The sequence below is a fragment of the Lepisosteus platostomus genome, chromosome 14 (genome assembly GCF_059453375.1).
Source record: "Lepisosteus platostomus isolate fLepPlt1 chromosome 14, fLepPlt1.hap1, whole genome shotgun sequence".
Classification (NCBI taxonomy): Eukaryota; Metazoa; Chordata; class Actinopteri; order Semionotiformes; family Lepisosteidae; genus Lepisosteus; species Lepisosteus platostomus.
Window position 1 is genome coordinate 2,340,688 of NC_142624.1, and position 21,674 is coordinate 2,362,361.

General features: G+C 54.5%; 2 protein-coding genes across 4 annotated transcripts in view; one reads left to right on the forward strand and one right to left on the reverse strand.

The window, feature by feature from the left end:
• Positions 1–1,007: 1,007 nt before the first annotated feature.
• Positions 1,008–13,159, reverse strand: LOC148648674 (platelet-derived growth factor subunit B-like). 2 transcript variants are annotated; one of them, XR_015926422.1, is made up of 8 exons: positions 12,067–13,159; positions 6,732–6,828; positions 5,492–5,566; positions 5,173–5,372; positions 4,525–5,050; positions 4,003–4,136; positions 1,552–3,547; positions 1,008–1,429 (listed from the first exon to the last, which is right to left on the reverse strand). XR_015926422.1 is itself a non-coding variant. In XM_088606473.1 (7 exons), the coding sequence occupies exons 1-6, from the start codon at positions 12,127–12,129 to the stop codon at positions 4,012–4,014; spliced, it is 1,086 nt and encodes a 361-aa protein (XP_088462599.1). In that variant the 5' UTR covers positions 12,130–13,159; the 3' UTR covers positions 1,008–3,547; positions 4,003–4,011. The 2 variants fall into 2 exon arrangements, 1 of the variants encoding a protein (XP_088462599.1); XM_088606473.1 differs by having other exon boundaries at positions 1,008–3,547.
• Positions 13,160–14,842: 1,683 nt separating this feature from the next.
• Positions 14,843–21,674, forward strand: part of sun2 (Sad1 and UNC84 domain containing 2) — a 59,937-nt gene continuing 53,105 nt past the window's right edge. For both annotated transcript variants that reach the window (XM_088606459.1, XM_088606462.1), the window contains exon 1: positions 14,843–15,012. The gene's annotated coding sequence lies outside the window, so the exon portion shown is untranslated. The remainder of the gene's footprint in view (positions 15,013–21,674) is intronic.

A 21,674-nucleotide genomic window follows, 5' to 3' on the forward strand; every position in this document is an offset into this window, starting at 1 on the left:
CTCCCCTCGCCCGGGCCCGAGAGATGGGGTTGGGGGGCGCACCCGCGCGCTCCCCCACTCCCGGGATAGCGGCGGTCGGGCGTATACGTCTCGATGCCAGGTGGAAACTCCTCGGATCCGTTTTTTTTTCCTGCGGAAGAGCAGCTCCGGGGCTCCATCAGGCTGCCCTGTTTCCTGAGGCGAGCAGCAGGCGGGGGGGGCGGCCCCTGGCCCCTGGCCCCTGGCCCCAGGAGAAACGGACAGAGGCGGACCCCCTCCCCTCCCCACCCTGCTTCCTGGCTTGTTTGGGTGCGGGCTGGACACCCGGGCCCCCCCTCTCCGAGCAGCTGTCGCGCCACCCTGCCGAATGCGGCGCCGCGGTGCCATGTGGCTCTCCCGCGGACGTGTGACCTGACCCTGCGGACAGCCCCCCCGCGGTGAGGCGGGGGTCACGTCAGTGGGCGGGGGCCGCTGGGTGACCTGCTGACCCACCTGATCCCTCTCTGCAGGGGCTGGATTGGCACGGTGAAAGAGCCCCACCCCCTGCCCTTGTCCCTGTCCTGGCTCTGGAAGAGGCTGGGGGCATGTCTGCAGGGTGTCTACGTGCCCGGGAGTACAGGAGATCCAGCCTGCCCTTTGATCCACTCCGGTTTCACCAGCTGCCAGCTGTTGTGTACAAGACAACCACTCCAGCACCTATGGAGCTAGAATAATGTTAAAGCCTTTGTTTCATCCCCCTGCTCTCCTCCCCACTGAGAGCTGGTGTGTGGGGAGAGGACTGGAGCATCATCCAGGTGGGGGTAGAGGGGACCCCCATGACCTGTACAGTGCTGTGAGTGGGGTGTCCAGAATACCACTATAGAAGTGACAGGAATGCTTATTATTTGTCAGTCCAGATACTACAAGAGGCTGCGGGGCTGGTCAGACCTGGAATGGATCACAGCTGCTCTGAACAGGCGTCTCTCCAGTGTGTGTTGTGTGACTCCAACCCAGAAACAATGTCCCATCCCTCCAGATAAGCATACTCCTTTCTTTTTCATATTGTTACATATTTATTAAAAAATAACATTAATAATAAAAATAACAATAATAAAAATTAATTACATTTAATATAAAACTCCCCTATTAAATAACTTAAATATGACAATAGAGTGTGGTGTGCAGGTGAGCTACAGAGAGGTGAAGACATGGTACACACACAGGCATCTCGGTGCTCCTCCCCTTCCTCTGCAGACCCACAGCCCTGCTGTGCTGACAGGGGACAGGGGCGTCCCCACAGCCCCAGACTGGGAGCTTGACAGCCGTGAGACTCGGGCGGGACGAGACGTGTGGCTTCGTGTGCATAAGAAAAACGAAGGGCAGTCTTGAGAAAAATGACACAGCTTTCAAGATGCACAGACACAGTGGTTCTGAGACAGTAGGAGTCTGCTTGGAAATGGAATTGCAGCCCCTGTGTGTACACACACACACACACACACACACACACACACACACACACACACCCAAGCTGGAGTACAGACTCTTACTGGAGCCCCTGTGTGCACACACACACACACACACACACACACACACACACACACACACACACACACAGCTGGAGTACAGACTCTTACTGGAGCCCCTGTGTATGTGAACCTCTCTGCTCCTCAGAATTGCCTGGGCTTCTCCTCTGTCACACACACAAGCCATGCCGTTTTCGTGCTGGTCCCAGTCCTATGCAAATCTTTTGCATTTTCCAGTGTCATCCCCATTGTGCAGTACTGACTGCGCATTGTGCAAGCAAAGTGTTTTGGTTTGTTTTTTTTTACAGAATTAAGGACGATACAATAAGTGAGAGTGGAGTCAGTAGTACTTGACAGACTAGCACCTGAAGGTGAGCCCAGAAGCGGTCCCTGCGTCGCCGGGCAGGACTTCCTGCCCCGCCCCTTCCTGCAGGGCAGCAGGCCAATCGCAGGCTGAGCCTGCAGTGTGCAAGGCCTGCTGGGAAAGGTGTGAGCCTGAGACCGCTGGAAGCCCCAGAGAGTGGCAGCCCGGCCGAAATACACAAGGTTTGATCTGTTCCTTATTTATGCTTTGTCTTTTCCCCAGGAAAGCGCAATGGATTCTTAGGAACCCAACCCATCGTCTTACGTCACAGAACTCTTTTGTCCTGCGTCCTTGACTTTTCTCTGTGCTGGTGTCTGTGACGTTTTTTGAATATACATTCAGAATCCATTGCAGTCGAGGCGTACGATCGGTACGGGGTGTCTGCATGTACGTCCAGATCAGGTCTTGGGGGGGGGGGAAGAGTAGCCCCTGGATTTCATACCCCAGGGTCCCCACAAGGACATCGCATTTCTTGTTTTGCCCAAAAAAACCAAAACAATCGAGCCTGCCCACGAGGCGGGAGGAACCTCCCTGCAGATGTCCTTTCCTGTTTCACCCGGCGGCGGTTCAAACCCTCTCCAGCAGGGGGCGCAGTAGCCACTCTCCCCCACCTCCTGCCAGACCGGTCACAGCATGGGCCGCCCCCACATCACAGGGGAAGGCAGAGCGTGGGGTGGGGTGGGGGACCTCCCCATCCCTTCCCTCGCAGGAGGTCTTCCTAATGATTAATCCACTCGCGGCTGGAAACGGGGACCCCCCCCCCCCCTCCTGGCCGGCCGGAACAACGCCTTGGACTGGGAGCAGGTGGAACAATCCCACTCGCTGACCCCCCCCATCTGCCGGCTTCAGCTGGAGTCCATCCCGCCGGATCCAGGACGGCTTCGGCCCCCCAATTCCCCAACCTTTTCGCAATACAGGCCGTGTCTCCTCCGAGGTGTCAAGAGGTCCAACGTGTGTCTGACTCAGGGAGGGGAGGGGGGGACCCCAATATTTTGGCCAGCGAGTGCACGTTTAATCAATGGTTAAAGACGTAGTTGACCCCGGTGCTGGAGATGTCAGGCGTTTGTGTCGGATCCCTTTAACCCACATTCCTGGGCAGGTGGAGCCAAAGTCTCCGAGGTGCAGTGGAATCCAGTGGATGTTTTTTTCTCTTCCATGTCATTAGCTCTTTTCTCGAAAAGAAGGCATGACATCATCACGGCAAGCCCCTCCCACCTCCCCCTCCTCATTGGTGCGTATCCAGTGTCCAGCCCAATCAGATTACTCCTTGTTATGGAAGAGGCGTGGCCTTCGCTGCTGCAGTGCCTGATGGGACTTGCAGTTCTCCAACTCCCGAGAGAGAAAATACTTTCAGCTGGCATCATTTTCAGTAGTTCAGTGCATTTTCGAAAAAGAAAGGATTGCGAACCATTTGTCGCAACGACTCGCCTGATTATTATTTGTATTATTACTGCTGTTGTCGCTGCAAATCATCATCATCATCATAATAATAATATTAAGAAATTAAACCATTTTACAAGTCATTTCCAATATAAAAATATACTCTTGACAACAGCAATAATAAAAAAAAATAATAACGTCATTTAAAAACAGAGACGGAAAGTTTCAAAATATCGTCCATCCACGAGGTCCCGTTTTCAGGCAGCTCTCTGGTTGCTCCTGTTCTCACAGATGTGCCGTCAGGAACCGTTTCTGCAAGGTCCTGGAGGAGAGAGGAGGGAAGAGGGGAGCAGGGGGCGTTAGAAGAGGGTTTTCCCCAGGAGACAGAGTGGGAGAATGAGAAAGGACCCTGCAATAAAACCAGCATGCAGCTGCCTTGAAAGACACTCTTTAAAGAGACAGAGAAGTTGACACAGACGATACCGATATAGGACACAGGCAGACAAACGATGGGGAAACTGCTCAGGGCATAGCGGTCTGCGCCATTCCGGGTTTCCGCAGCTGCAGAATCTTGTGCGCGCAGTGTGGATGAAGAGTAGCATCACTTGTATAAAATCATTGTCACTTTATACATCTTTTCAGATGTACTTGGAAGGCAACAACGAGCAGTGCCGTGTGAGCACCAGAGCCTGGATCGTGTACGGAGAACCCGGACCGGGATCGGCCTGCTGTGCCGCGGGAGTGCGGTGTGTCTTCCCCGTGCAGGGAGGGGCTCACCAGGTTGATCTACAACAGCAGTGCCCGCATGGCTGCCTTGGTCAGGCCGTGCCGGGTCTTGCGCTGTCTCTTCCTGTGGGGGCGCCGCGGCCGCTGCCGAGCGGGAGGGGGCGTCGCCGGGGGGGCCGCTGTCCCTGGGGGGGGAGAGAGAGAAAGAGAGAGAGAGAGAGAGGAAGGGGAGACGGGTGAATTTCGTGTGGCTGCCAGGGTGTGAGGGTGGGGCAAGATGAGCGTTCAGTACCAGGGCACTAAGCTGGCACCGGGAACCCCCGGGGGGGGGAAAGACACAGCCCCGCACAGGTGGGCCGAGCGAGGTGAGGCCAGACAGGTGCTCAGAAAGCCCAGGGCAGACGGGAAACGCTCGATGACGCAGAGGCAGGCCGGCCCGCATGAGGCTGACGCAAGCACAGCGATATGTTCCTGCTCTCTATAAATAGGGCTCCCTCTCTCCTGTCTCCGAGTCAGACAGGCAGACTGAAGAGGCGTGTGTGTGTGTGTGTGGAGGCAGTGGTGGGGGGTTACCTGGCCTGTGTGTTGTAGTTCTGTTGCTGGGGTGCTGTTGGTCTTGGTGATGCTGTTGCTTGTGATGTTCCTCTGGCTGCTGCTGTTGCTCTTGGTGTTGCTGTTTCTGATGCCGGTGATGTTCCTCTGGCTGCTGTCGGTGTAAGTGTTGCTCTTCTTCCAGTTGCTGCTGTTGCTCTTGGTGTTGCTGTTTCTGATGCCGGTGATGTTCCTCTGGCTGCTGTCGGTGTAAGTGTTGCTCTTCCTCTGGTGGCTGCCGATATGCTTCTTCTGGAGGGTGATGAGGATCGTGGTGCTGTGGTTGTGTCTGTTCTTGCTGCTGCTTCTGCTGCTGCTGATGATGCGGTTGCGGTGTCTCTGGTTGCCGTGACTCCGGTTGCCGTGGCCGCGCTTGGTGCTGGGGCTCCCTCGGGGCAGCTCGGGGCACATCAGCGGTGGACGCACAACGGCAGGCCAGGTGGTCCTCCACCGACACCACCGCCCGGCCGTAGTTGGTCTTCTTGTTGACGTATTCGATCTTCACCACCTGTTGGCCCCACCCAGAGATCAGAGATCAGAGGTCAGAGGTCAGGGGTCAACGCAGAGGGCGGTACGAGCGCCGCCGAGAGCGGGGAGGGATAGCGGGATGACGCAGTACCGCCGACTGACCTGCAGGTGGCGCAGATGCACCGCGGTGGGCAGGCAGCGCTGCCCCCGCAGGCTGCAGCAGCCCGAGCAGCGCTGCACCTCCACGCACGGCGGCCAGACCAGGAAGTTGGCGTTCCTGCGGTCCACCATGCCGCGGGTGATGGCCATGACCTCTGTCCGCACCTTGCACTGGGCCTGCACCGCGGGCTCGGCCTCCAGCACTGCAGAGCAAGAGGGCAGAGGGTGAGGGTGAGGGTGAGGGAGGGGGCACAGGGCACGGGGTGGGGCGGGGCACGGGGTGGGGCGGGGCGCGGCGCGGCGGCAGCGAGGGGGCACTCACTCAGGCTCCTCGGCAGGCGGCTGAAGGTGCTGTTGGAGAGGGCGCCCCCACTGGCCGGGCTGTCCGGGTCGTCCTCTGGAAGAGAGCGAGGGAGAGGGGGGGCAGGGTGAGCGGACGGCCACAGTCTCTCCCCACAGCCCTCCGGCCGAGACCCCCGGGGGTCCTGCCTCCAACTCACGGCGCCCAGGCTCCAAGGCTGCCTCCCTCCCTCTGCCTCTGTTTCTCAGCTCACACTGCCTCCCTCCTCCTGCCTCTCTCTCTCTCCCCCTGCCTCTCTCTCAGGTCACACTGCCTCTCTCTCAGGTCACACTGCCTCTCTCTCTCCCCCTGCCTCTCTCTCTCCCCCTGCCTCTCTCTCTCAGCTCACACTGCCTCTCTCTCTCCTCCTGCCTCTCTCTCTCCCCCTGCCTCTCTCTCAGGTCACACTGCCTCTCTCTCTCCCCCTGCCTCTCTCTCTCAGCTCACACTGCCTCTCTCTCTCCTCCTGCCTCTCTCTCTCCTCCTGCCTCTCTCTCTCTCCCCCTGCCTCTCTCTCAGGTCACACTGCCTCTCTCTCTCCCCCTGCCTCTCTCTCTCAGCTCACACTGCCTCTCTCTCTCCTCCTGCCTCTCTCTCTCAGCTCACACTGCCTCTCTCTCTCTCTCCCATTCTGAGCTCGAACCTCTTGCCCGCACTGCCTCCACTCCTCTCTCCTGAGCTATAAAAAGCTGCCCAGACCGCCTCCCTCACCTCCAGCCCCCCGGCCCCGCGTGTGCCAGAGAGAGAAAACATTGTTCCCCAAACACAAAGGAGATTGTTCCGCAGGAACAATGGAACTGGCTATTTTTAATCCGTGTCTTTTTCTGGAGAATGTGTGTGCGAGTGGAAAAGTCAGGCCGAGCAGGAGACGGGGGGAGAGAACACCTATCTTGTGTCCACAGGGGGGGGAATGTGTGTAGAGTGAGTGTGTGGGGGGTGTGTGTGTGTGTAGGTTGTGTATGCAGGGTGTGTGTGTAGGTGTTGTGTACAGGGGGTGTGCCATGCTCTGCGTTCTCTACAGAACAATGCTGTGGCCTTGTGCAGTAGCCTTGACATCAGGCTCAGGGTTGGGGTACAGAGACAGGGGAGGAAACCGGAGACCCATGCAGGACCCTCCCCAGAGGGTCTTTTTTCGGGGTGGGGGGGGAGTTTAGGTGGGAGTGCTGGCAGGGGTCCTACTATTTTGGCCAGAGACTCTATCAGGGGGACAGTGCAGATTTACCTACGGAGTCAGTCAGTAGGAGGCGCCGCAGGTCCTCGATGGAGTTGATGGAGCTGCTCTGCACCAGCTCGACCAGAGCTCTGGGCAGGGGGTCCCCCTGAGAGAGAGACAGAAACAGAGGAGTGAGGTCCTTGCAGAAACATCTGTCACAGCTGCTGAGAGAGACAGAGACAGACAGAGAGACAGACACATCGTGGGAGAGACTGTCACAGCTGCAGAGAGAGAGAGAGACAGACAGACAGAGAGACAGACACACCCTGGGAGAGACTGTCACGGCTGCAGAGAGAGACAGAGACAGAGAAAGAGAGAGAGAGACAGACAGAGGCAGAAGGGGGGTGCAGTGTGGTGGGCGGAAAGAGACAGAGGGCCTGTGTTTGGATGGGAAGAAGGGACAGAATTATTGTAGCCAGGGGCCAGAGGGGAAGGGAAAAAAAACAGAAGAAACCGATGAAAACAGGGAGCACCCAGATGGAATGCGTGCTCTGCGGCTTTATTTAAAAAAAGAAACTGTTGAAAAGATGAAAGCCTCGTTTGACACCCCCTCCTTCCCCTCCCTGGTCTCTAGATGTTGTCTTCGGCAGCGCTTGTTGTGTGTGTGTGTGCGTGCGTGTGCGCGCGTGCGTGACTCTGGGACACCCACATCACCACGACAACCACCAAACAAGCCACACAAACACGAATAGAGGAACTGCCCCCACGCCCCTCTCACCCCCCCCCCACCCCAAACCCCGTGACACCCGGACCAGCTCAGAGCAACGCTCATTTTCACTGCTCGGGACCTGACTGACCGCTGGAGTGACCGGGACTGACTGTTTCTCCAAGCACGGGGCCGGGACATCCCAGGTAGACTGTGATGCCCAAGGGGGGCGTGCGCAGCGTCAGGTGTCACGTCTGAAATGGCAATGCCGCACGGGGGCTCTGGCCCCCGGGATGTGTCGGTACTTGCTTGCTGCCTGTGCAGCGCTGGACTGGACACCTGTTCTGGGAGGCGGTGGACACCTCATAATGACAGCCTTCCCCTCGCTGAGGGACCCTGCTGCCTGTAAAAACCTCATCACAGTAAAGACAGCGCGGCAATCAGGCACGCAGACCACACACACGATCCTCTCTTCCTGTCTCTCCTAGTTTCTCTCTCCGCCTTCTTTTCACTGTCTCCCCAGTCACTGTGTCTGTCCGTCTGTGGGTCCCTGTCTCCTCAGTCTCTGTGTCTGTCCTTCTGTGGGTCCCTGTCTCCTCAGTCTCTGTCTCTGTCTGTCTCTATGTCTGTCAGTCTGTTTGCCAGTCACTGCGTCTCGTCAGTCTGTTGGTCACTGTGTCCTGTCAGTGTTCAAACGTGCCCCGTAACTCGAGAGCTCGGGCACAATGAAAACCAGCAGGTCTGGGGGATCCCCACAGCCATGGCTTGGTACCCCTCCGTGCCGGGTTTCCCACGGGGCGACAGAGGAGGGAGACACGGGTGACTCACGAGAAACGAGCTGCAACTCGAGATCCAGATCAATCATCCCGCGCTCTCCAGCGGCTGGTCCAGAACCCAGAGGTGTCACCAGAGGCGCTCGGCTCGTGCCCTCCGTCTCGGGGTTTAGCGTTAGAACGGTCTCAAGTGCGTCACGCCCATCGACGTCATTCAGTTGGCGTTCACCCCTCGCTTTGCACGTTGCGGAGCGAAGGTCCCTAGGGCCTACGGACACCAGAATCCGGCCCTGCTACCCCTGGGTTATGGGATTCCCGGAACCAGGGCTTTGTCACTCACAGCAGGCGCAGGGCAGAGACGAGGGGAGGAATCGGGGATCCCTGTCACCTGTCACGCACCCCACTGCTGAACGACCTGCTTCGGAAGTAGGGGTTCCCCGCCCTGGGCGCCACACCTCGGGGTCACCGCAGGAGAGTTGGCACAGCCAGAGGGCCGGGGGCCGGACAGACAGTAACGCCGAGCCGAACGCCAAAATAAACGCCGAGCCACGTTGCACAGGGCAACCATCCTGCAAGAATTAACACCAAAGTCGTGTTTGTCAAAGCGCCCGTCCTGCAGACCTTAACGTCACGTTTCACAAGGAAGCTGACGTGCAGAAACGAAATGCTGAATCATGATTTCCCCTCTGATCAAACAAAAGCTTGCTGTTTAAATTACGCACGTTCCTGCCCTCCTTCCTTGTAGCGACTGTTGTCATCAGGTGTGTAGCTGTCACAGTGAGAGACAGGTGAGGTGTCAGGTGTGTCGCTGTCACAGTGAGAGACAGGTGAGGTGTCAGGTGTGTCGCTGTCACAGTGAGAGCCAGGTGAGGTGTCTGGTGTGCCGCTGTCACAGTGAGAGACAGGTGAGGTGTCTGGTGTGCCCCTGTCACAGTGAGACACAGGTGAGGTGTCTGGTGTGCCGCTGTCACAGTGAGAGACAGGTGAGGTGTCTGGTGTGTCGCTGTCACAGTGAGAGACAGGTGAGGTGTCTGGTGTGCCGCTGTCACAGTGAGAGACAGGTGAGGTGTCTGGTGTGTCGCTGTCACAGTGAGACACAGGTGAGGTGTCTGGTGTGCCAGTGTCACACTGAGAGACAGGTGAGGTGTCTGGTGTGCAGCTGTCACAGTGAGAGACAGGTGATGTGTCTGGTGTGCCCCTGTCACAGTGAGAGACAGGTGAGGTGTCAGGTGTGTCGCTGTCACAGTGAGAGACAGGTGAGGTGTCTGGTGTGCTGCTGTCACAGTGAGAGACAGGTGAGGTGTCTGGTGTGCCGCTGTCACAGTGAGACACAGGTGAGGTGTCTGGTGTGTCGCTGTCACAGTGAGACACAGGTGAGGTGTCTGGTGTGTCGCTGTCACAGTGAGACACAGGTGAGGTGTCAGGTGTGTCGCTGTCACAGTGAGAGACAGGTGAGGTGTCTGGTGTGCCGCTGTCACAGTGAGAGACAGGTGAGGTGTCTGGTGTGTCGCTGTCACAGTGAGACACAGGTGAGGTGTCTGGTGTGCCAGTGTCACACTGAGAGACAGGTGAGGTGTCTGGTGTGCAGCTGTCACAGTGAGAGACAGGTGATGTGTCTGGTGTGCCCCTGTCACAGTGAGAGACAGGTGAGGTGTCAGGTGTGTCGCTGTCACAGTGAGAGACAGGTGAGGTGTCTGGTGTGCTGCTGTCACAGTGAGAGACAGGTGAGGTGTCTGGTGTGCCCCTGTCACAGTGAGACACAGGTGAGGTGTCTGGTGTGCCCCTGTCACAGTGAGAGACAGGTGAGGTGTCAGGTGTGCCCCTGTCACAGTGAGAGACAGGTGATGTGTCAGGTGTGCCCCTGTCACAGTGAAAGACAGGTGAGGTGTCTGGTGTGTCGCTGTCACAGTGAGAGACAGGTGAGGTGTCTGGTGTGCCCCTGTCACAGTGAGAGACAGGTGAGGTGTCTGGTGTGTCGCTGTCACAGTGAGAGACAGGTGAGGTGTCTGGTGTGCTGCTGTCACAGTGAGAGACAGGTGAGGTGTCTGGTGTGCCGCTGTCACAGTGAGACACAGGTGAGGTGTCTGGTGTGTCGCTGTCACAGTGAGAGACAGGTGAGGTGTCTGGTGTGCCAGTGTCACAGTGAGAGACAGGTGAGGTGTCTGGTGTGCCCCTGTCACAGTGAGACACAGGTGATGTGTCAGGTGTGCCCCTGTCACAGTGAGAGACAGGTGAGGTGTCTGGTGTGCCCCTGTCACAGTGAGAGACAGGTGATGTGTCAGGTGTGCCCCTGTCACAGTGAGAGACAGGTGAGGTGTCTGGTGTGCCCCTGTCACAGTGAGACACAGGTGAGGTGTCTGGTGTGTCGCTGTCACAGTGAGAGACAGGTGAGGTGTCAGGTGTGCCCCTGTCACAGTGAGAGACAGGTGATGTGTCAGGTGTGCCCCTGTCACAGTGAGAGACAGGTGAGGTGTCTGGTGTGTCGCTGTCACAGTGAGAGACAGGTGAGGTGTCTGGTGTGCCAGTGTCACAGTGAGACACAGGTGAGGTGTCTCGTGTGCCCCTGTCACAGTGAGACACAGGTGAGGTGTCTGGTGTGCTGCCTTGCATGTTGAGTGTTATTTAACTTTGTTGTGGTTGCTGCTGTTGTTGTGTGTGTAGGCTGTGTTTCTTTAATGTGTTTGCATTAGAGCACACATGCAAATAAGCCTCTCATTGCACTTGTGCACATGGTCAATTAACTGAACCCTGAGCCCTAAACCTTGTGCCTTGTGCCCTGTGCCCTGAGCCCTGTGCCCTGAGCCCTGAGCCCTGTGCCCTGTGCCCTGAACCTTGTGCCTTGAGCCCTGAGCCCTGAACCCTGAACCCTGAGCCCTGAGCCCTGAGCCCTGAACCTTGTGTCTTGAGCCCTGAGCCCTGAACCCTGAACCCTGAGCCCTGAGCCCTGAGCCCTGAACCCTGAGCCCTGTGCCCTGAACCTTGTGCCCTGTGCCCTGTGCCCTGAGCCCTAAGCCCTGAGCCTTGTGCCCTGAACCTTGTGCCCTGTGCCCTGAACCCTGAGCCGTGTGCCCTGACAGCCTGGCAGCTCATGCAGTTGCCTGAGGGAGACGCTAGGATCTCTGCAGCATGGAACAGCCTGCAGGAAGGAAGGTGATTCCCTGTTTTTTTTTGGATGCGTGAGGGGGTGTTCCCAGGAAGTAGCACCTGATGGGTGTGCACCCTCTCTCTATTGGGGTGTCCTGTCCTTCCCCCCACAGACCCAGCCGGAGCCAGCCAGGTCTCCTGCAGGCTCTGCGTGCGGGACCCCAGAGCCCAGAGCGCGGAGAGACACGGGTTCGAGAGCAGAGAGACCTGCCGCCTGTCGCGCCGCGTCCCCAGCCGGCCCCGCTTCCACCCCCCTCGCCCCCTGCAAGCTACACGCCAGGTCTCACTCCGCAGCTCCTACTCGTACACGTCATTCTGTCCGCCCCCCCGCCGGCCCCTGTTCCGGGGTCTCCGGGCCGAGCTGCGGTGGGAGCCCCCCCCGTCCCCGGCACTTGAGCGCGAGAGGCGTCTGGAGCCCTGTGTTTGTACAGCGGGGCAGACGGCGGGGTGCTCTGTAAATACACCCCCCCACCCGAGACACACACACACACACGCCACCGACACGCCGTCTGCACAGCGTCTTGACGGAGGACCCGGGCCACGAACCCCCCCGCGGGACCGAGCCGCGCGGGACGGCAGCGCGAGGACAGGTGCTCTGGGCACCCGCCACCCCGCGAGACCGGACTGGGGAGCACGCCGCTCCTGCTGCAGTCGGTGCGCAGGAGGTCGAGATGAAAAACACCCCTCCTGCGCACCGACTGCCCCCCCCACCCCGTGATTTCCTTCTCCCGTGACACGTTGACAGCAGACAGACAGCAGGCGCGGGGGACGCGGCTCTCACCTGGGCGCTAGCACACAGCAGCCAGCAGCACGCCGGGAACAGGAGCACACCCCACGAGCGCATCGTGCCGCCCAGCTGCCGGTCGCCGCGAGAGCCGGCTGAGCATTGAGAGCGACACGAGCCACCCGCTCCTCGGCGACTCCGGGCTCGGGACGGCGGCGCGCGGGGGGGCGGCGCGCGGAGCAGAGCGAGAGTCACCGGCGGGGCAAAACACCGCTCTTCTCCTCTCGCCTTCGTGTGTGTTTTTTTCCAAAAAAAAAGCGAGTACGTTCTGTTAATCCCTTATCAGGAGCATCCAAGAGCAGCGTCGTCCAGAGGTCCCTGCCCGCCCGGCTGCACACACACGTCCCGGGGTGTTGAAGGAAGAAAGATAGGTAGTGCGATGTGTTGTTAGTTTCGAGCGCTTTACTCCCCAGCGTTGTCCTTAACGAACTGCGTTGTCAGAAGACAGCATCACAGGGTTTGTTTTCTTCTGGTCTCTGTGTTTCGGGAAGCGTGTTTATATTCACCCAGCGCTCTCCTCCTCCTTCAGATGTGCTGATCCAGGGGCGCTCACGAAGAGAGCGTCAATAAATCCAGTGTTGGTGCTGTACAATTCGCCTCTTACAGCTCTCCCGGACACAGGCGACCACTGGTGTGCGGGGTCTCCGTTGGAAAAGCAAAAAAAAAGGCAATCAGGACGTAATTGTATACAGTACATATATTTATATATCCACTCGTGTTACCGCTGACAGCTGGCGAATGTCATCGTGGCTCGGACGCTTCAAGCCCCTGCGAAGCTCAGAGATGTGACCCGCCGACGTTAACGCAGTTATTCATCCAGCTCGGGAGAGAAAGTTTCATAAAGTTTGGAGAAAAAAAAAAACCCGACAGCAGCAACGACAGCCGAAACCGGCGGTCCTCGTCGGCACGCGCCCGAGCGCTCCTCCAGCCGGTGCCTCGCGGCTGCCCCGTCCGGCGCTGCGCCGTTTTCCAGCTCTCGCGGGCTCCTGCGCGCCGCCGCGTGTGCCTGTCGGCCTGGCCTGATCGCGAGCGAGGGAGGGAGCGAGTGAGCGCGTGTGCTGGGCTGCGCTGTTGTTGTGCATCGCGGCCGCGGCGCTTGTTTTGTTGCGCGCCCACCTCTTCGAGGGAGGGCGGCCGCTCCTTTTTTGGGGAGCGGGGTGGGGCGAGGAGGCGGAGGAGGAGGAGGAGGGGAAGTTCCCCTCGCCGCCCCGCTGAGTAATTGTCTTGGAAGGGCGAGCAGCGCCGGCAGGTGGAGCGGCGCAGAGCGATTTCCACTTCCAAGAACTTCAGTCTTCTTTTCACGGGATAAACACGGAGGATCACAAAATAGACCACGTCACATTAATATAGACATATACCCAAAACAGCATATACGAACACATCTCGTTCAGGTTAAAAAAAGCAACGGATACATGACAATTAGTACTTTTTTTTCCCTGGTGCACGAGTTCAGGTCAGTTTGAAGCACTTCCAGAAAAACCGACCTATGCCATTTTGTTCCTGTATGTGATGATCAATATCAGAGGTTCTTGAGATGTAATCTTCTACCCTCTATTTTGTGTGCCCTGTGATGGACTGGTGTCCCGTCCAGGGTGTGTGTGTGTGCCCTGTGATGGACTGGTGTCCCGTCCAGTGTGTGTGTGTTCCCTGTGATGGACTGGTGTCCCGTCCAGGGTGTGTGTGCCCTGTGATGGACTGGTGTCCCGTCCAGTGTGTGTGTGTGCCCTGTGGTGGACTGGTGTCCCGTCCAGGGTGTGTGTGTGCCCTGTGATGGACTGGTGTCCCGTCCAGGGTGTGTGTGTTTGCCCTGTGATGGACTGGTGTCCCGTCCAGGGTGTGTGTGTGTGCCCTGTGATGGACTGGTGTCCCGTCCAGTGTGTGTCTGTGTGCCCTGTGATGGACCGGTGTCCCGTCCAGTGTGTGTCTGTGTGCCCTGTGATGGACTCGTGTCCCGTCCAGGGTGTGTCTGTGTGCCCTGTGATAGACTGGTGTCCCGTCCAGTGTGTGTGTGTGCCCTGTGATGGACTGGTGTCCCGTCCAGTGTGTGTGTGTGTGCCCTGTGATAGACTGGTGTCCCGTCCAGGGTGTGTGTGTGCCCTGTGATGGACTGGTGTCCCGTCCAGGGTGTACCCCGCCTTGTGCCCTCTCCCCTGCTCAAGGTTTCACACAAAAGCTACTGAACGAGGGCTGTGATTGCGAGCCCGGCTCGACCGCTCCTGTAGACACAGAAAGCGAGTTTTTATTTGGGACGGGCCAGTCGGGGTTGGAAGAAGGAGGACTGACCTGGAGAGGGAGGGGGGGAATGACCGGACCGGCTCAGCCGAAAAAGGGAATGTCCCCCTGGACCACAGCCCCGTCCCGTCACATCAAAGTCCGGTTATCCAGCCGCTTTCCTCGCGGTGAAGAAACACCTGTAGCCGCCTGACAAGTCCCTTAAACCCAGGTTCACCATTTTCTAAAGCTCCGTCTGTGTGAGTGCAGTCCAGCCCCTCCTCGGCCTGACTTCACTCGCTAGTTGGAGAAACTCTACCCGCTGTGAAATGACAGCAGCAGCAACAACAAAAACAACAACAACAACAACAACAACAACAAAAAAAACTCGGTTGCTTCACGTTTGACGTGATAACGTCAGCCGAAACGCGTTTCAACGATTTCCGGTGCAGAAAATCGTCATTTTTTTATCGGCAAATTTACCGGTACATTTTTTTTTTAAGCGGGAAAAAAAAACCCGGGCAAGACGATATCGCCCCACAATCCCGTGCGAGCCGCGTCCGTTGGTGACGAATCCCGCTGAAATCGGACGTTTTTATCTCTTTACAGTTTGGACAGCTCTTTCAAGTATGAAATTCTTGTCAATGAACTGTTACCAAGCGTTTCCGAGTATCAAAATCGAAGTCACGACACGACGAAGTACGCCATTCCGTCAACGTCGAAAATCGTCCGGTAAGCGCCATATTTGCTGTCTTTTATCTTCTTAATTTTAAGCGTTTTGACGTGTATTCTTCCAACAGCGTGCTTGACTCCGCTGTCCTGGGGTTCACTCATTTAATTGCTGGGGGAGAGGCGAGTTTTGCATTGGTTCGGTAAATTTAAACAGAATTAGACTCGGGAATGATGTGTCTGCTGTGGAAACCGGCCCACGCAGTGCTGGTGTGGTATTTAATAATAATAATAATAATAATAATAATAATAATAATAATAATAATAATTGCTTCCACTTATAAAGCGCTTTTCTGGACACTCCACTCAAAGCGCTTTACAAGTAATGGGGACTCCCAGGACTTAATGTATGCAAGACAAACGGGGTGAATTGAAGACATTCTTAATGACACTATAAATATGTCTCACCTACTGTCACAATTTAATATCCACTGTCCTTAACGGCCTGTATATAACAACCATCTGGTCAGCATTCTGATTGCATTTCCATATCAATTTAATTATTCTGTTCCAAGAACAGAACTTTAAACCTCAAAAGGTATTGCTATGCAGTGTTAAAAAGGTTCACATCTATTTGTTTGTATTGCAAAGAAAAACCTCTGATTTACAGTGTTTTTTTAAGCGGGGGGGCTCTATGAATCATTTTATGTGTAAGAATTTTAATGAAGATGGCTGGGATAATCGTAGCTGCTCTCTCGGTCTGAATCTTTATAGATTTTGCTGGGCAAAGTGACTCCGCGGCTGTCCGGAGCCGGTGTTTGTGCGTGCTCCGTGTTGTGCCCGGAGCTTTGCCCGGGTTGCTGAGCCTTCGTCAAAGCTTCCCCAGGGAGAAAGGGAAACCCACCCACATGCTTCGGCTTTGTTCTTCGGGCCCAAAGAGAAGCGGTTTAATGCCCTATATCACCTCTCTCCCTCTCACCACCCCCCCAGTCCCAGCCTGCGGGTTGAGTCCCTTCTGCTGGTGGGCAGAGGCGCTGTTGTGGCGCGCTGTGCCGGAGACCCCCGTGGAGCGGAGTCTGGGGTCTAGAATCCGCCTGGGGGCGGGGGGCTAGGAAACGCAGCCTGCCCCTCGTTCCCGGGAGAGGCGGGACCGCTCCCGGGGCCGGAGGAAATGGAAATTCAACATGGAGGCGCTGCGTCAATATTTTCACGGAAACTTTTTTTTTCTCTCCCCCTGTGTGTCCAGGGAGCGGCCAGGTGCGATGTTGTTCGGGAGAGCGCACAAACATTTCCAAATGGAAAACGGATCCCCCCCCCCCACCACCACCACCAATCCCCCACCCCCTTCCTACCCCTCCATCCTTTCCCCAGCCTGGTCTTTCAAGGTCAGAAAAGTGTGAGCTGCTCTCCAGGCCAGTCCCTCTGCGGCTATATGTCTTAAGATGAAGCTTTTCATTCGCGCAGGGGTGGTTGTGCAGCAGTGGTTTGACTTTATAAGGCCGCAGCAGCAGGAGCCATTAAGATAAAGTGTTGGCTATCAGTCCTCTGGAGGCCGGTGTGTCAGGAGGATTAATAGGTTAGCTCTGAGAACGGACCGCTGTGCGCTGGCTCGGTTCTCACCCGCTCTTTCCACCTGTCCTTCGCACCAGCCGGTGGCGTGCCCCCCAAACCCCCCCACCCCACGGTCGCGCTTGCTCGGTTCTTCTCAAGTCCTGCACTTCTCTAGATCCCCACTTCCCTGTCTCGTGCTCTGCTCGGGTGCTCGACCCGGCTTTGCTCTGACCTTGTTCCCAGACAAGCCCTTCGAGCTCTTGAACTGTATTTTACTGAGTCATGAACTTCGCTTGCTTGGCTCAGCCCTGCTTGTGTATTTCCCTTTTGTGCCTGTGCTCCAACTCACCACACCACTCATATTTTTGCTTGTGCCCAGAATGCGTGCAGTCTTTGCCCTGCTGGAATTCGATCGCGTTTCCGTGGGTCACGGTGCCAGCCCCAGACAGCGGTGAACTCCACTACGCTGCCCTGCTGTGGGAGCAACCAGTTTCCTTGTAACCGTAACCAGGATTACATCACCGTAACAGGCTCAGATGAGGCCTTTGTGTTTTCCTGATTTAGTTTCCTGGCTGATCTACCATTGCATTTTCTGGATCTTTATAAACAGCTCCAGTACAGTTGTGGGCTCTAGGTTCATCCCACACACACACACACATAGCGATAGCAGTAACCATAGAGACTTCAGACTTTGGTATTCTTTGCTCACCTTGAGTGCTGCAGTGTTTCAGGCAGTGGTTTTCAACCTGGGGTGCAGCCGCCCCCTGTGGCTATGAAATGCCTTTTCTGGGGGTACGAGACAGCCCAGATTCCTTTAGACATGAATTAAATCACAAATTAAGAAAGACGCACGAGCATGTTTAAGGTACACATGACACTTAAAAAGTGTAATTTTTCATTCTCAACTCTTCTATTATTATTATTCTCAATTATACAGCGAAATTAAGATAGACGTGTCTGGGTCATTTTGTAGTTCTAGTATCTCTTGGGTTTACAGAGCTGACCTACTTCAGCGATTTTTGATCAGGGGTATGAAAACAGATTTGGAGAACCAGGGCGGTGCTGCTGCAGTACAGGCGAAGACCTACAGGCTAGAGATGGGTGGCTCTGCTGTGGGGGTCCTGGCCGTGGACATGAAAAGCAAGCTACGGCTGAAGGGTGGATGGCTCTGCTCCTGAGTTCTTGTGCGCCCGACAGCAAATTCCTGAACCTTTTCCTTTTTTTAGGATTTGGACCTAAAGCTGGGGTTCCTGATGTTAATGACTCTTAAGAACATGAACAAGTTTGCAAATGAGAGCAGGCCAGTCGTCGCATTTAGCTGATATGGCTGCTAGTAGCTTATTGATCCGAGGGTCTCATCCAGCTGTTTCTTGGAAGAAGCCAAGAGTATCACAGCGTGGCCTGGCGAATTGTTCCACGCTCCCGCCACCCTCTGTGTAACGACTTGAGTCCATGATTCCCACAGCCTTGGTCCAGACACCGCAGTGCAGGTACGTGTGCCGATGCACAGTTGGCCACACGTTCTCTGCACGCCCATGCTGGTTACAAAACCTGGAGTCCTCGTGTACCGCACACATCACCTGGAGTGAAAATGACCCTCCATTGTGTTCTCTACTCGGTTACAACAATGGCCCCAGTGCGCGTGGTTAAAAAAAGATTGTGTGAACAATCGCTGTGTGCACAGGGCTTACACCTCATTAACAAGTTACACAATGCCCCTGTCGCATTTGTCAGGGGAATGTAAAAAAAAACAACCACAGCAGAGCGACCCAGCCTGGGTCCATTCATTGCCTTTCCTTCAGAGCGCCTGTGCAGCTCTGTTCCTGGTCAGTTCACTGTTAAATGTTTATCCTTCATTTTCCAAAGACAAAAAAAAAAACCCACCATACAATAAACTGGATATTTGTTAAAGTAAGAAATTGAGAGATTAATTAGAATATAATTCAGAATACAGCACCTTACAGACCTCCTTCAACATACTGCATTACTTTTTAATTAACACCTTCCAATTCTTCCTGATCTTTAAAAACTGGATTTGGGCTCCTACAACCAGGGTTTGGAGTCCCTGAATTCAAAGCAGTAGTTAATTAGCAGGGTTCACCTATCAACTGAGAATAATTGTATGAAAATACTGCAGGGGAATATGTTGCTGGAGCTCCAAAGTTAATTTTCAGTCTTGAAGCTGAGCTGTGGCAGTTTTTTTGTTTTGCAGATGGGTCCTTTTTAAACTGTGCTGTTTATATAAACATGCCTTTCAAAGCAGTCATCTCCAATTGTATTTCTGTATTTAACAGAAGTCACATCTCTGCTGGCTGATCTTAAAGGTTCTATAAACAGTGCCATTGAGCACTGAAAGAAAGGGTGGATGAAGAAAAAATATATATATACAGAATAAAAAATATATATAAAATATATACATATTTTACACATAAACTGTTTTGTCGCTAAAATAAAAGGTTCAAAAAGCAGTCATCTCAAGGCGCTTTGCAATATGTAAAAAGCGTATTGCGCAAAATAAAACTAAAGGAAATTGCAAAGCCAAGATATCAAAGCTGATACAGAAAGTGAAGAAATTTCAAAAAGCCTTTGTGGAAAAGTCGGTTTTTAGGCTACATTTAGAAGCCCCCAATGTCGCTGAGCCCCTGACCTCTTCTGGGGTGGTGTCCCAGAACTCTGGGGTACAGCAACTCCAGGCCCTGTCGCCCTCAGAATGGAGACGAGCAGCAGAGGCACTCAGAAACCCAGAAGGGTCAGTGTGAAAGCTGTGAGGAGGGGAGTGAACAGGTGATATGTGGTTGGATACTGCCAAGTCATGCAGATCCTTCAGACAGTTTGACTTCCACAGATACGGGCTGTCTGGCTGTATTTCTCAGGTGGAAAAAAACACAGCTTTATACGAAAGGAAGTGTCCTGTTCTGGTCCTGGAGGGTTGCTCTGTCTGCAGGTTTTCTGCTCTGTTGGTCCAGTTAAGCCAGAAACCCAGCTTGTTCAGCTCATGGGAGAGCTGAACTGGAATTCAAGCCCGTGATATGACAGCCCCCAGATGCACAGTGTGGTTTACAGGTGCGGTATTCTGCACAATGAGCTGCAGGAGTCGGTCCAGGGAGGCCCGTGAGTTTGTGAACTGCACTCCGGGCCCAACCAGGGGATGAGCATGACACAGTGTGCCTCTGCCTTGAGGTCTTGAGCAGCTGCTGCTGTTGCTTTAATGGATCAAAGTGCTGAATGGATTTCTTTAATAGATCATCATGCTGAATGGATTGCTTTAGTCTGAACACCTTGTTTGACAAGGGAGGTGTTCAGGGCATTGTGTCTGTTGATTGGGATTGGCACGTAGCGAGAGGTCCTGGGCAGTGGCTCAGACGTTTTACCCAAGGAGCTAGTGGCCTCCCAACCCGCCCAAAAATTACATGTGCCAAATCCATCACTTGGGCTTCTGAGGAAACAGGCACCAAACATGTGGTCACATGTGCAGTTTCAGTCGTCTTCCGGGCTCTCATTAACCAGCACCGCCTTTCTGTCACTGCTATAGCAGTCCCCCTGACAGTGCTTGGAGAGGCCTGGAGAAGAATAGCCATATAAAGTCATGGCAGATCAGAGCAGCACAGGGAAAACCTCTGACAGTGCTTCCTGTTTTTGGACCATGTAAGACGTGTATTCCCTGTAGGGTCTGGCTCTGTTCAAAACCTGCCCGCCATTTCCTCACATGAAAGGGACAATTGAAAGGGTTTATCAGAAGGGAAATCTTGGTTCCATTCTTAAAATCTTAAAATAATTACCTAGCCTACATTTTCATTAATCACCTTTTTACAGTAATAAATGTATTTATAAAATTAATAAATATTTTACCCCAAGAGGTGACAGTGGTAGATCTGCAGGATGCATTTCACAATTGGCTGGTGTGTATACGAACACACTAGTGTCTCAGTATGTGTGGGTGAATTCAAGGTGAGTGGGACAGGAGAGGGACAGCAGTGTCTCCAGTCCAGTCAGGAGTGTGCCAGTGTGTGAATTCAGGGGCAGTGTGAGAGGAGAGGGACAGCAGTGTCTCTAGCAGTGTCTCCAGTCCAGTCAGGGGTGTGTCAGTGTGTGAATTCAGGGGCAGTGTGAGAGGAGAGGGACAGCAGTGTCTCCAGTCCAGTCAGGAGTGTGTCAGTGTGTGAATTCAGGGGGAGTGTGAGAGGAGAGGGACAGCAGTGTCTCCAGTCCAGTCAGGAGTGTGTCAGTGTGTGAATTCAGGGGCAGTGTGAGAGGAGAGGGACAGCAGTGTCTCCAGTCCAGTCAGGAGTGTGTCAGTGTGTGAATTCAGGGGCAGTGTGAGAGGAGAGGGACAGCAGAGTCTCTAGCAGTGTCTCCAGTCCAGTCAGGAGTGTGTCAGTGTGTGAATTCAGGTTGGGTGTGAGAGGAGAGGGACAGCAGTGTCTCTAGCAGTGTCCCCAGTCCAGTCAGGAGTGTGTCAGTGTGTGAATTCAGGTTGGGTGTGAGAGGAGAGGGACAGCAGTATCTACAGCCCAGTCAGGTGTGTAAATTCAAGACTTCCTTCATAAAAATATGTTATAAGTCCATTAAGATACAGGTCTTCAAATTTTAGCCAGTTTCCTGAGGCTTACATTACTTTTCTTTCTTGCAACTTCATGCAATAGCCATCTGTGGGTCTATATCTGTATATACTGTTATATCTTTGTGTTATTTATATCTATCAGCATCATGACATGTTATTAATACCATTATTATTAATTTTCCCTGTCAACCGCCTCTCTTCCCCCCCCCCCCGTGTGTATATATAGAGCTATGTCTCAGCTTCCTGTACCGTTGACAAAACAATGCAGCCCTGCTGTCCTTCCTCTTGCATTAATGCTTACACATACCGGTTATCACAGGGAAACAAATTGTCAATGGGTTTTACATGTGCTGCTCAGCTCTGTGGTCATTCTATTCAGAGCCTAAAGAGAAGAAGAAGAAACAGTTTGAAGACCGGAACATATTATTATATGCAGTGTAATATGTACTGTATTATAAGATATCCTTGGCTCTGTATGGTACATTTTGTCCCCAAAGAACCCAGATCAGTTTATGCACAAGAGGAGAAAGAGCATCGGCAGATCAGGCTGAGAAGGGAAAAACTGTTTCAGCATTTGAATCAAGAGGGATCTGCAGGAAGGCGGGGTTGTACA

Excerpts from the sequence above, each read along its gene's own strand:
- LOC148648674 (XM_088606473.1), bottom strand. The coding sequence starts at position 12,129 with ATGCGCTCGTGGGGTGTGCTCCTGTTCCCGGCGTGCTGCTGGCTGCTG. Across the intron at positions 6,829-12,066 it reads TGCTGTGTGCTAGCGCCCAG|GGGGACCCCCTGCCCAGAGC; the intron begins GTGAGAGCCGCG and ends TCTCTCTCTCAG. Across the intron at positions 5,567-6,731 it reads CCTACTGACTGACTCCGTAG|AGGACGACCCGGACAGCCCG; the intron begins GTAAATCTGCAC and ends GCTCTCTTCCAG.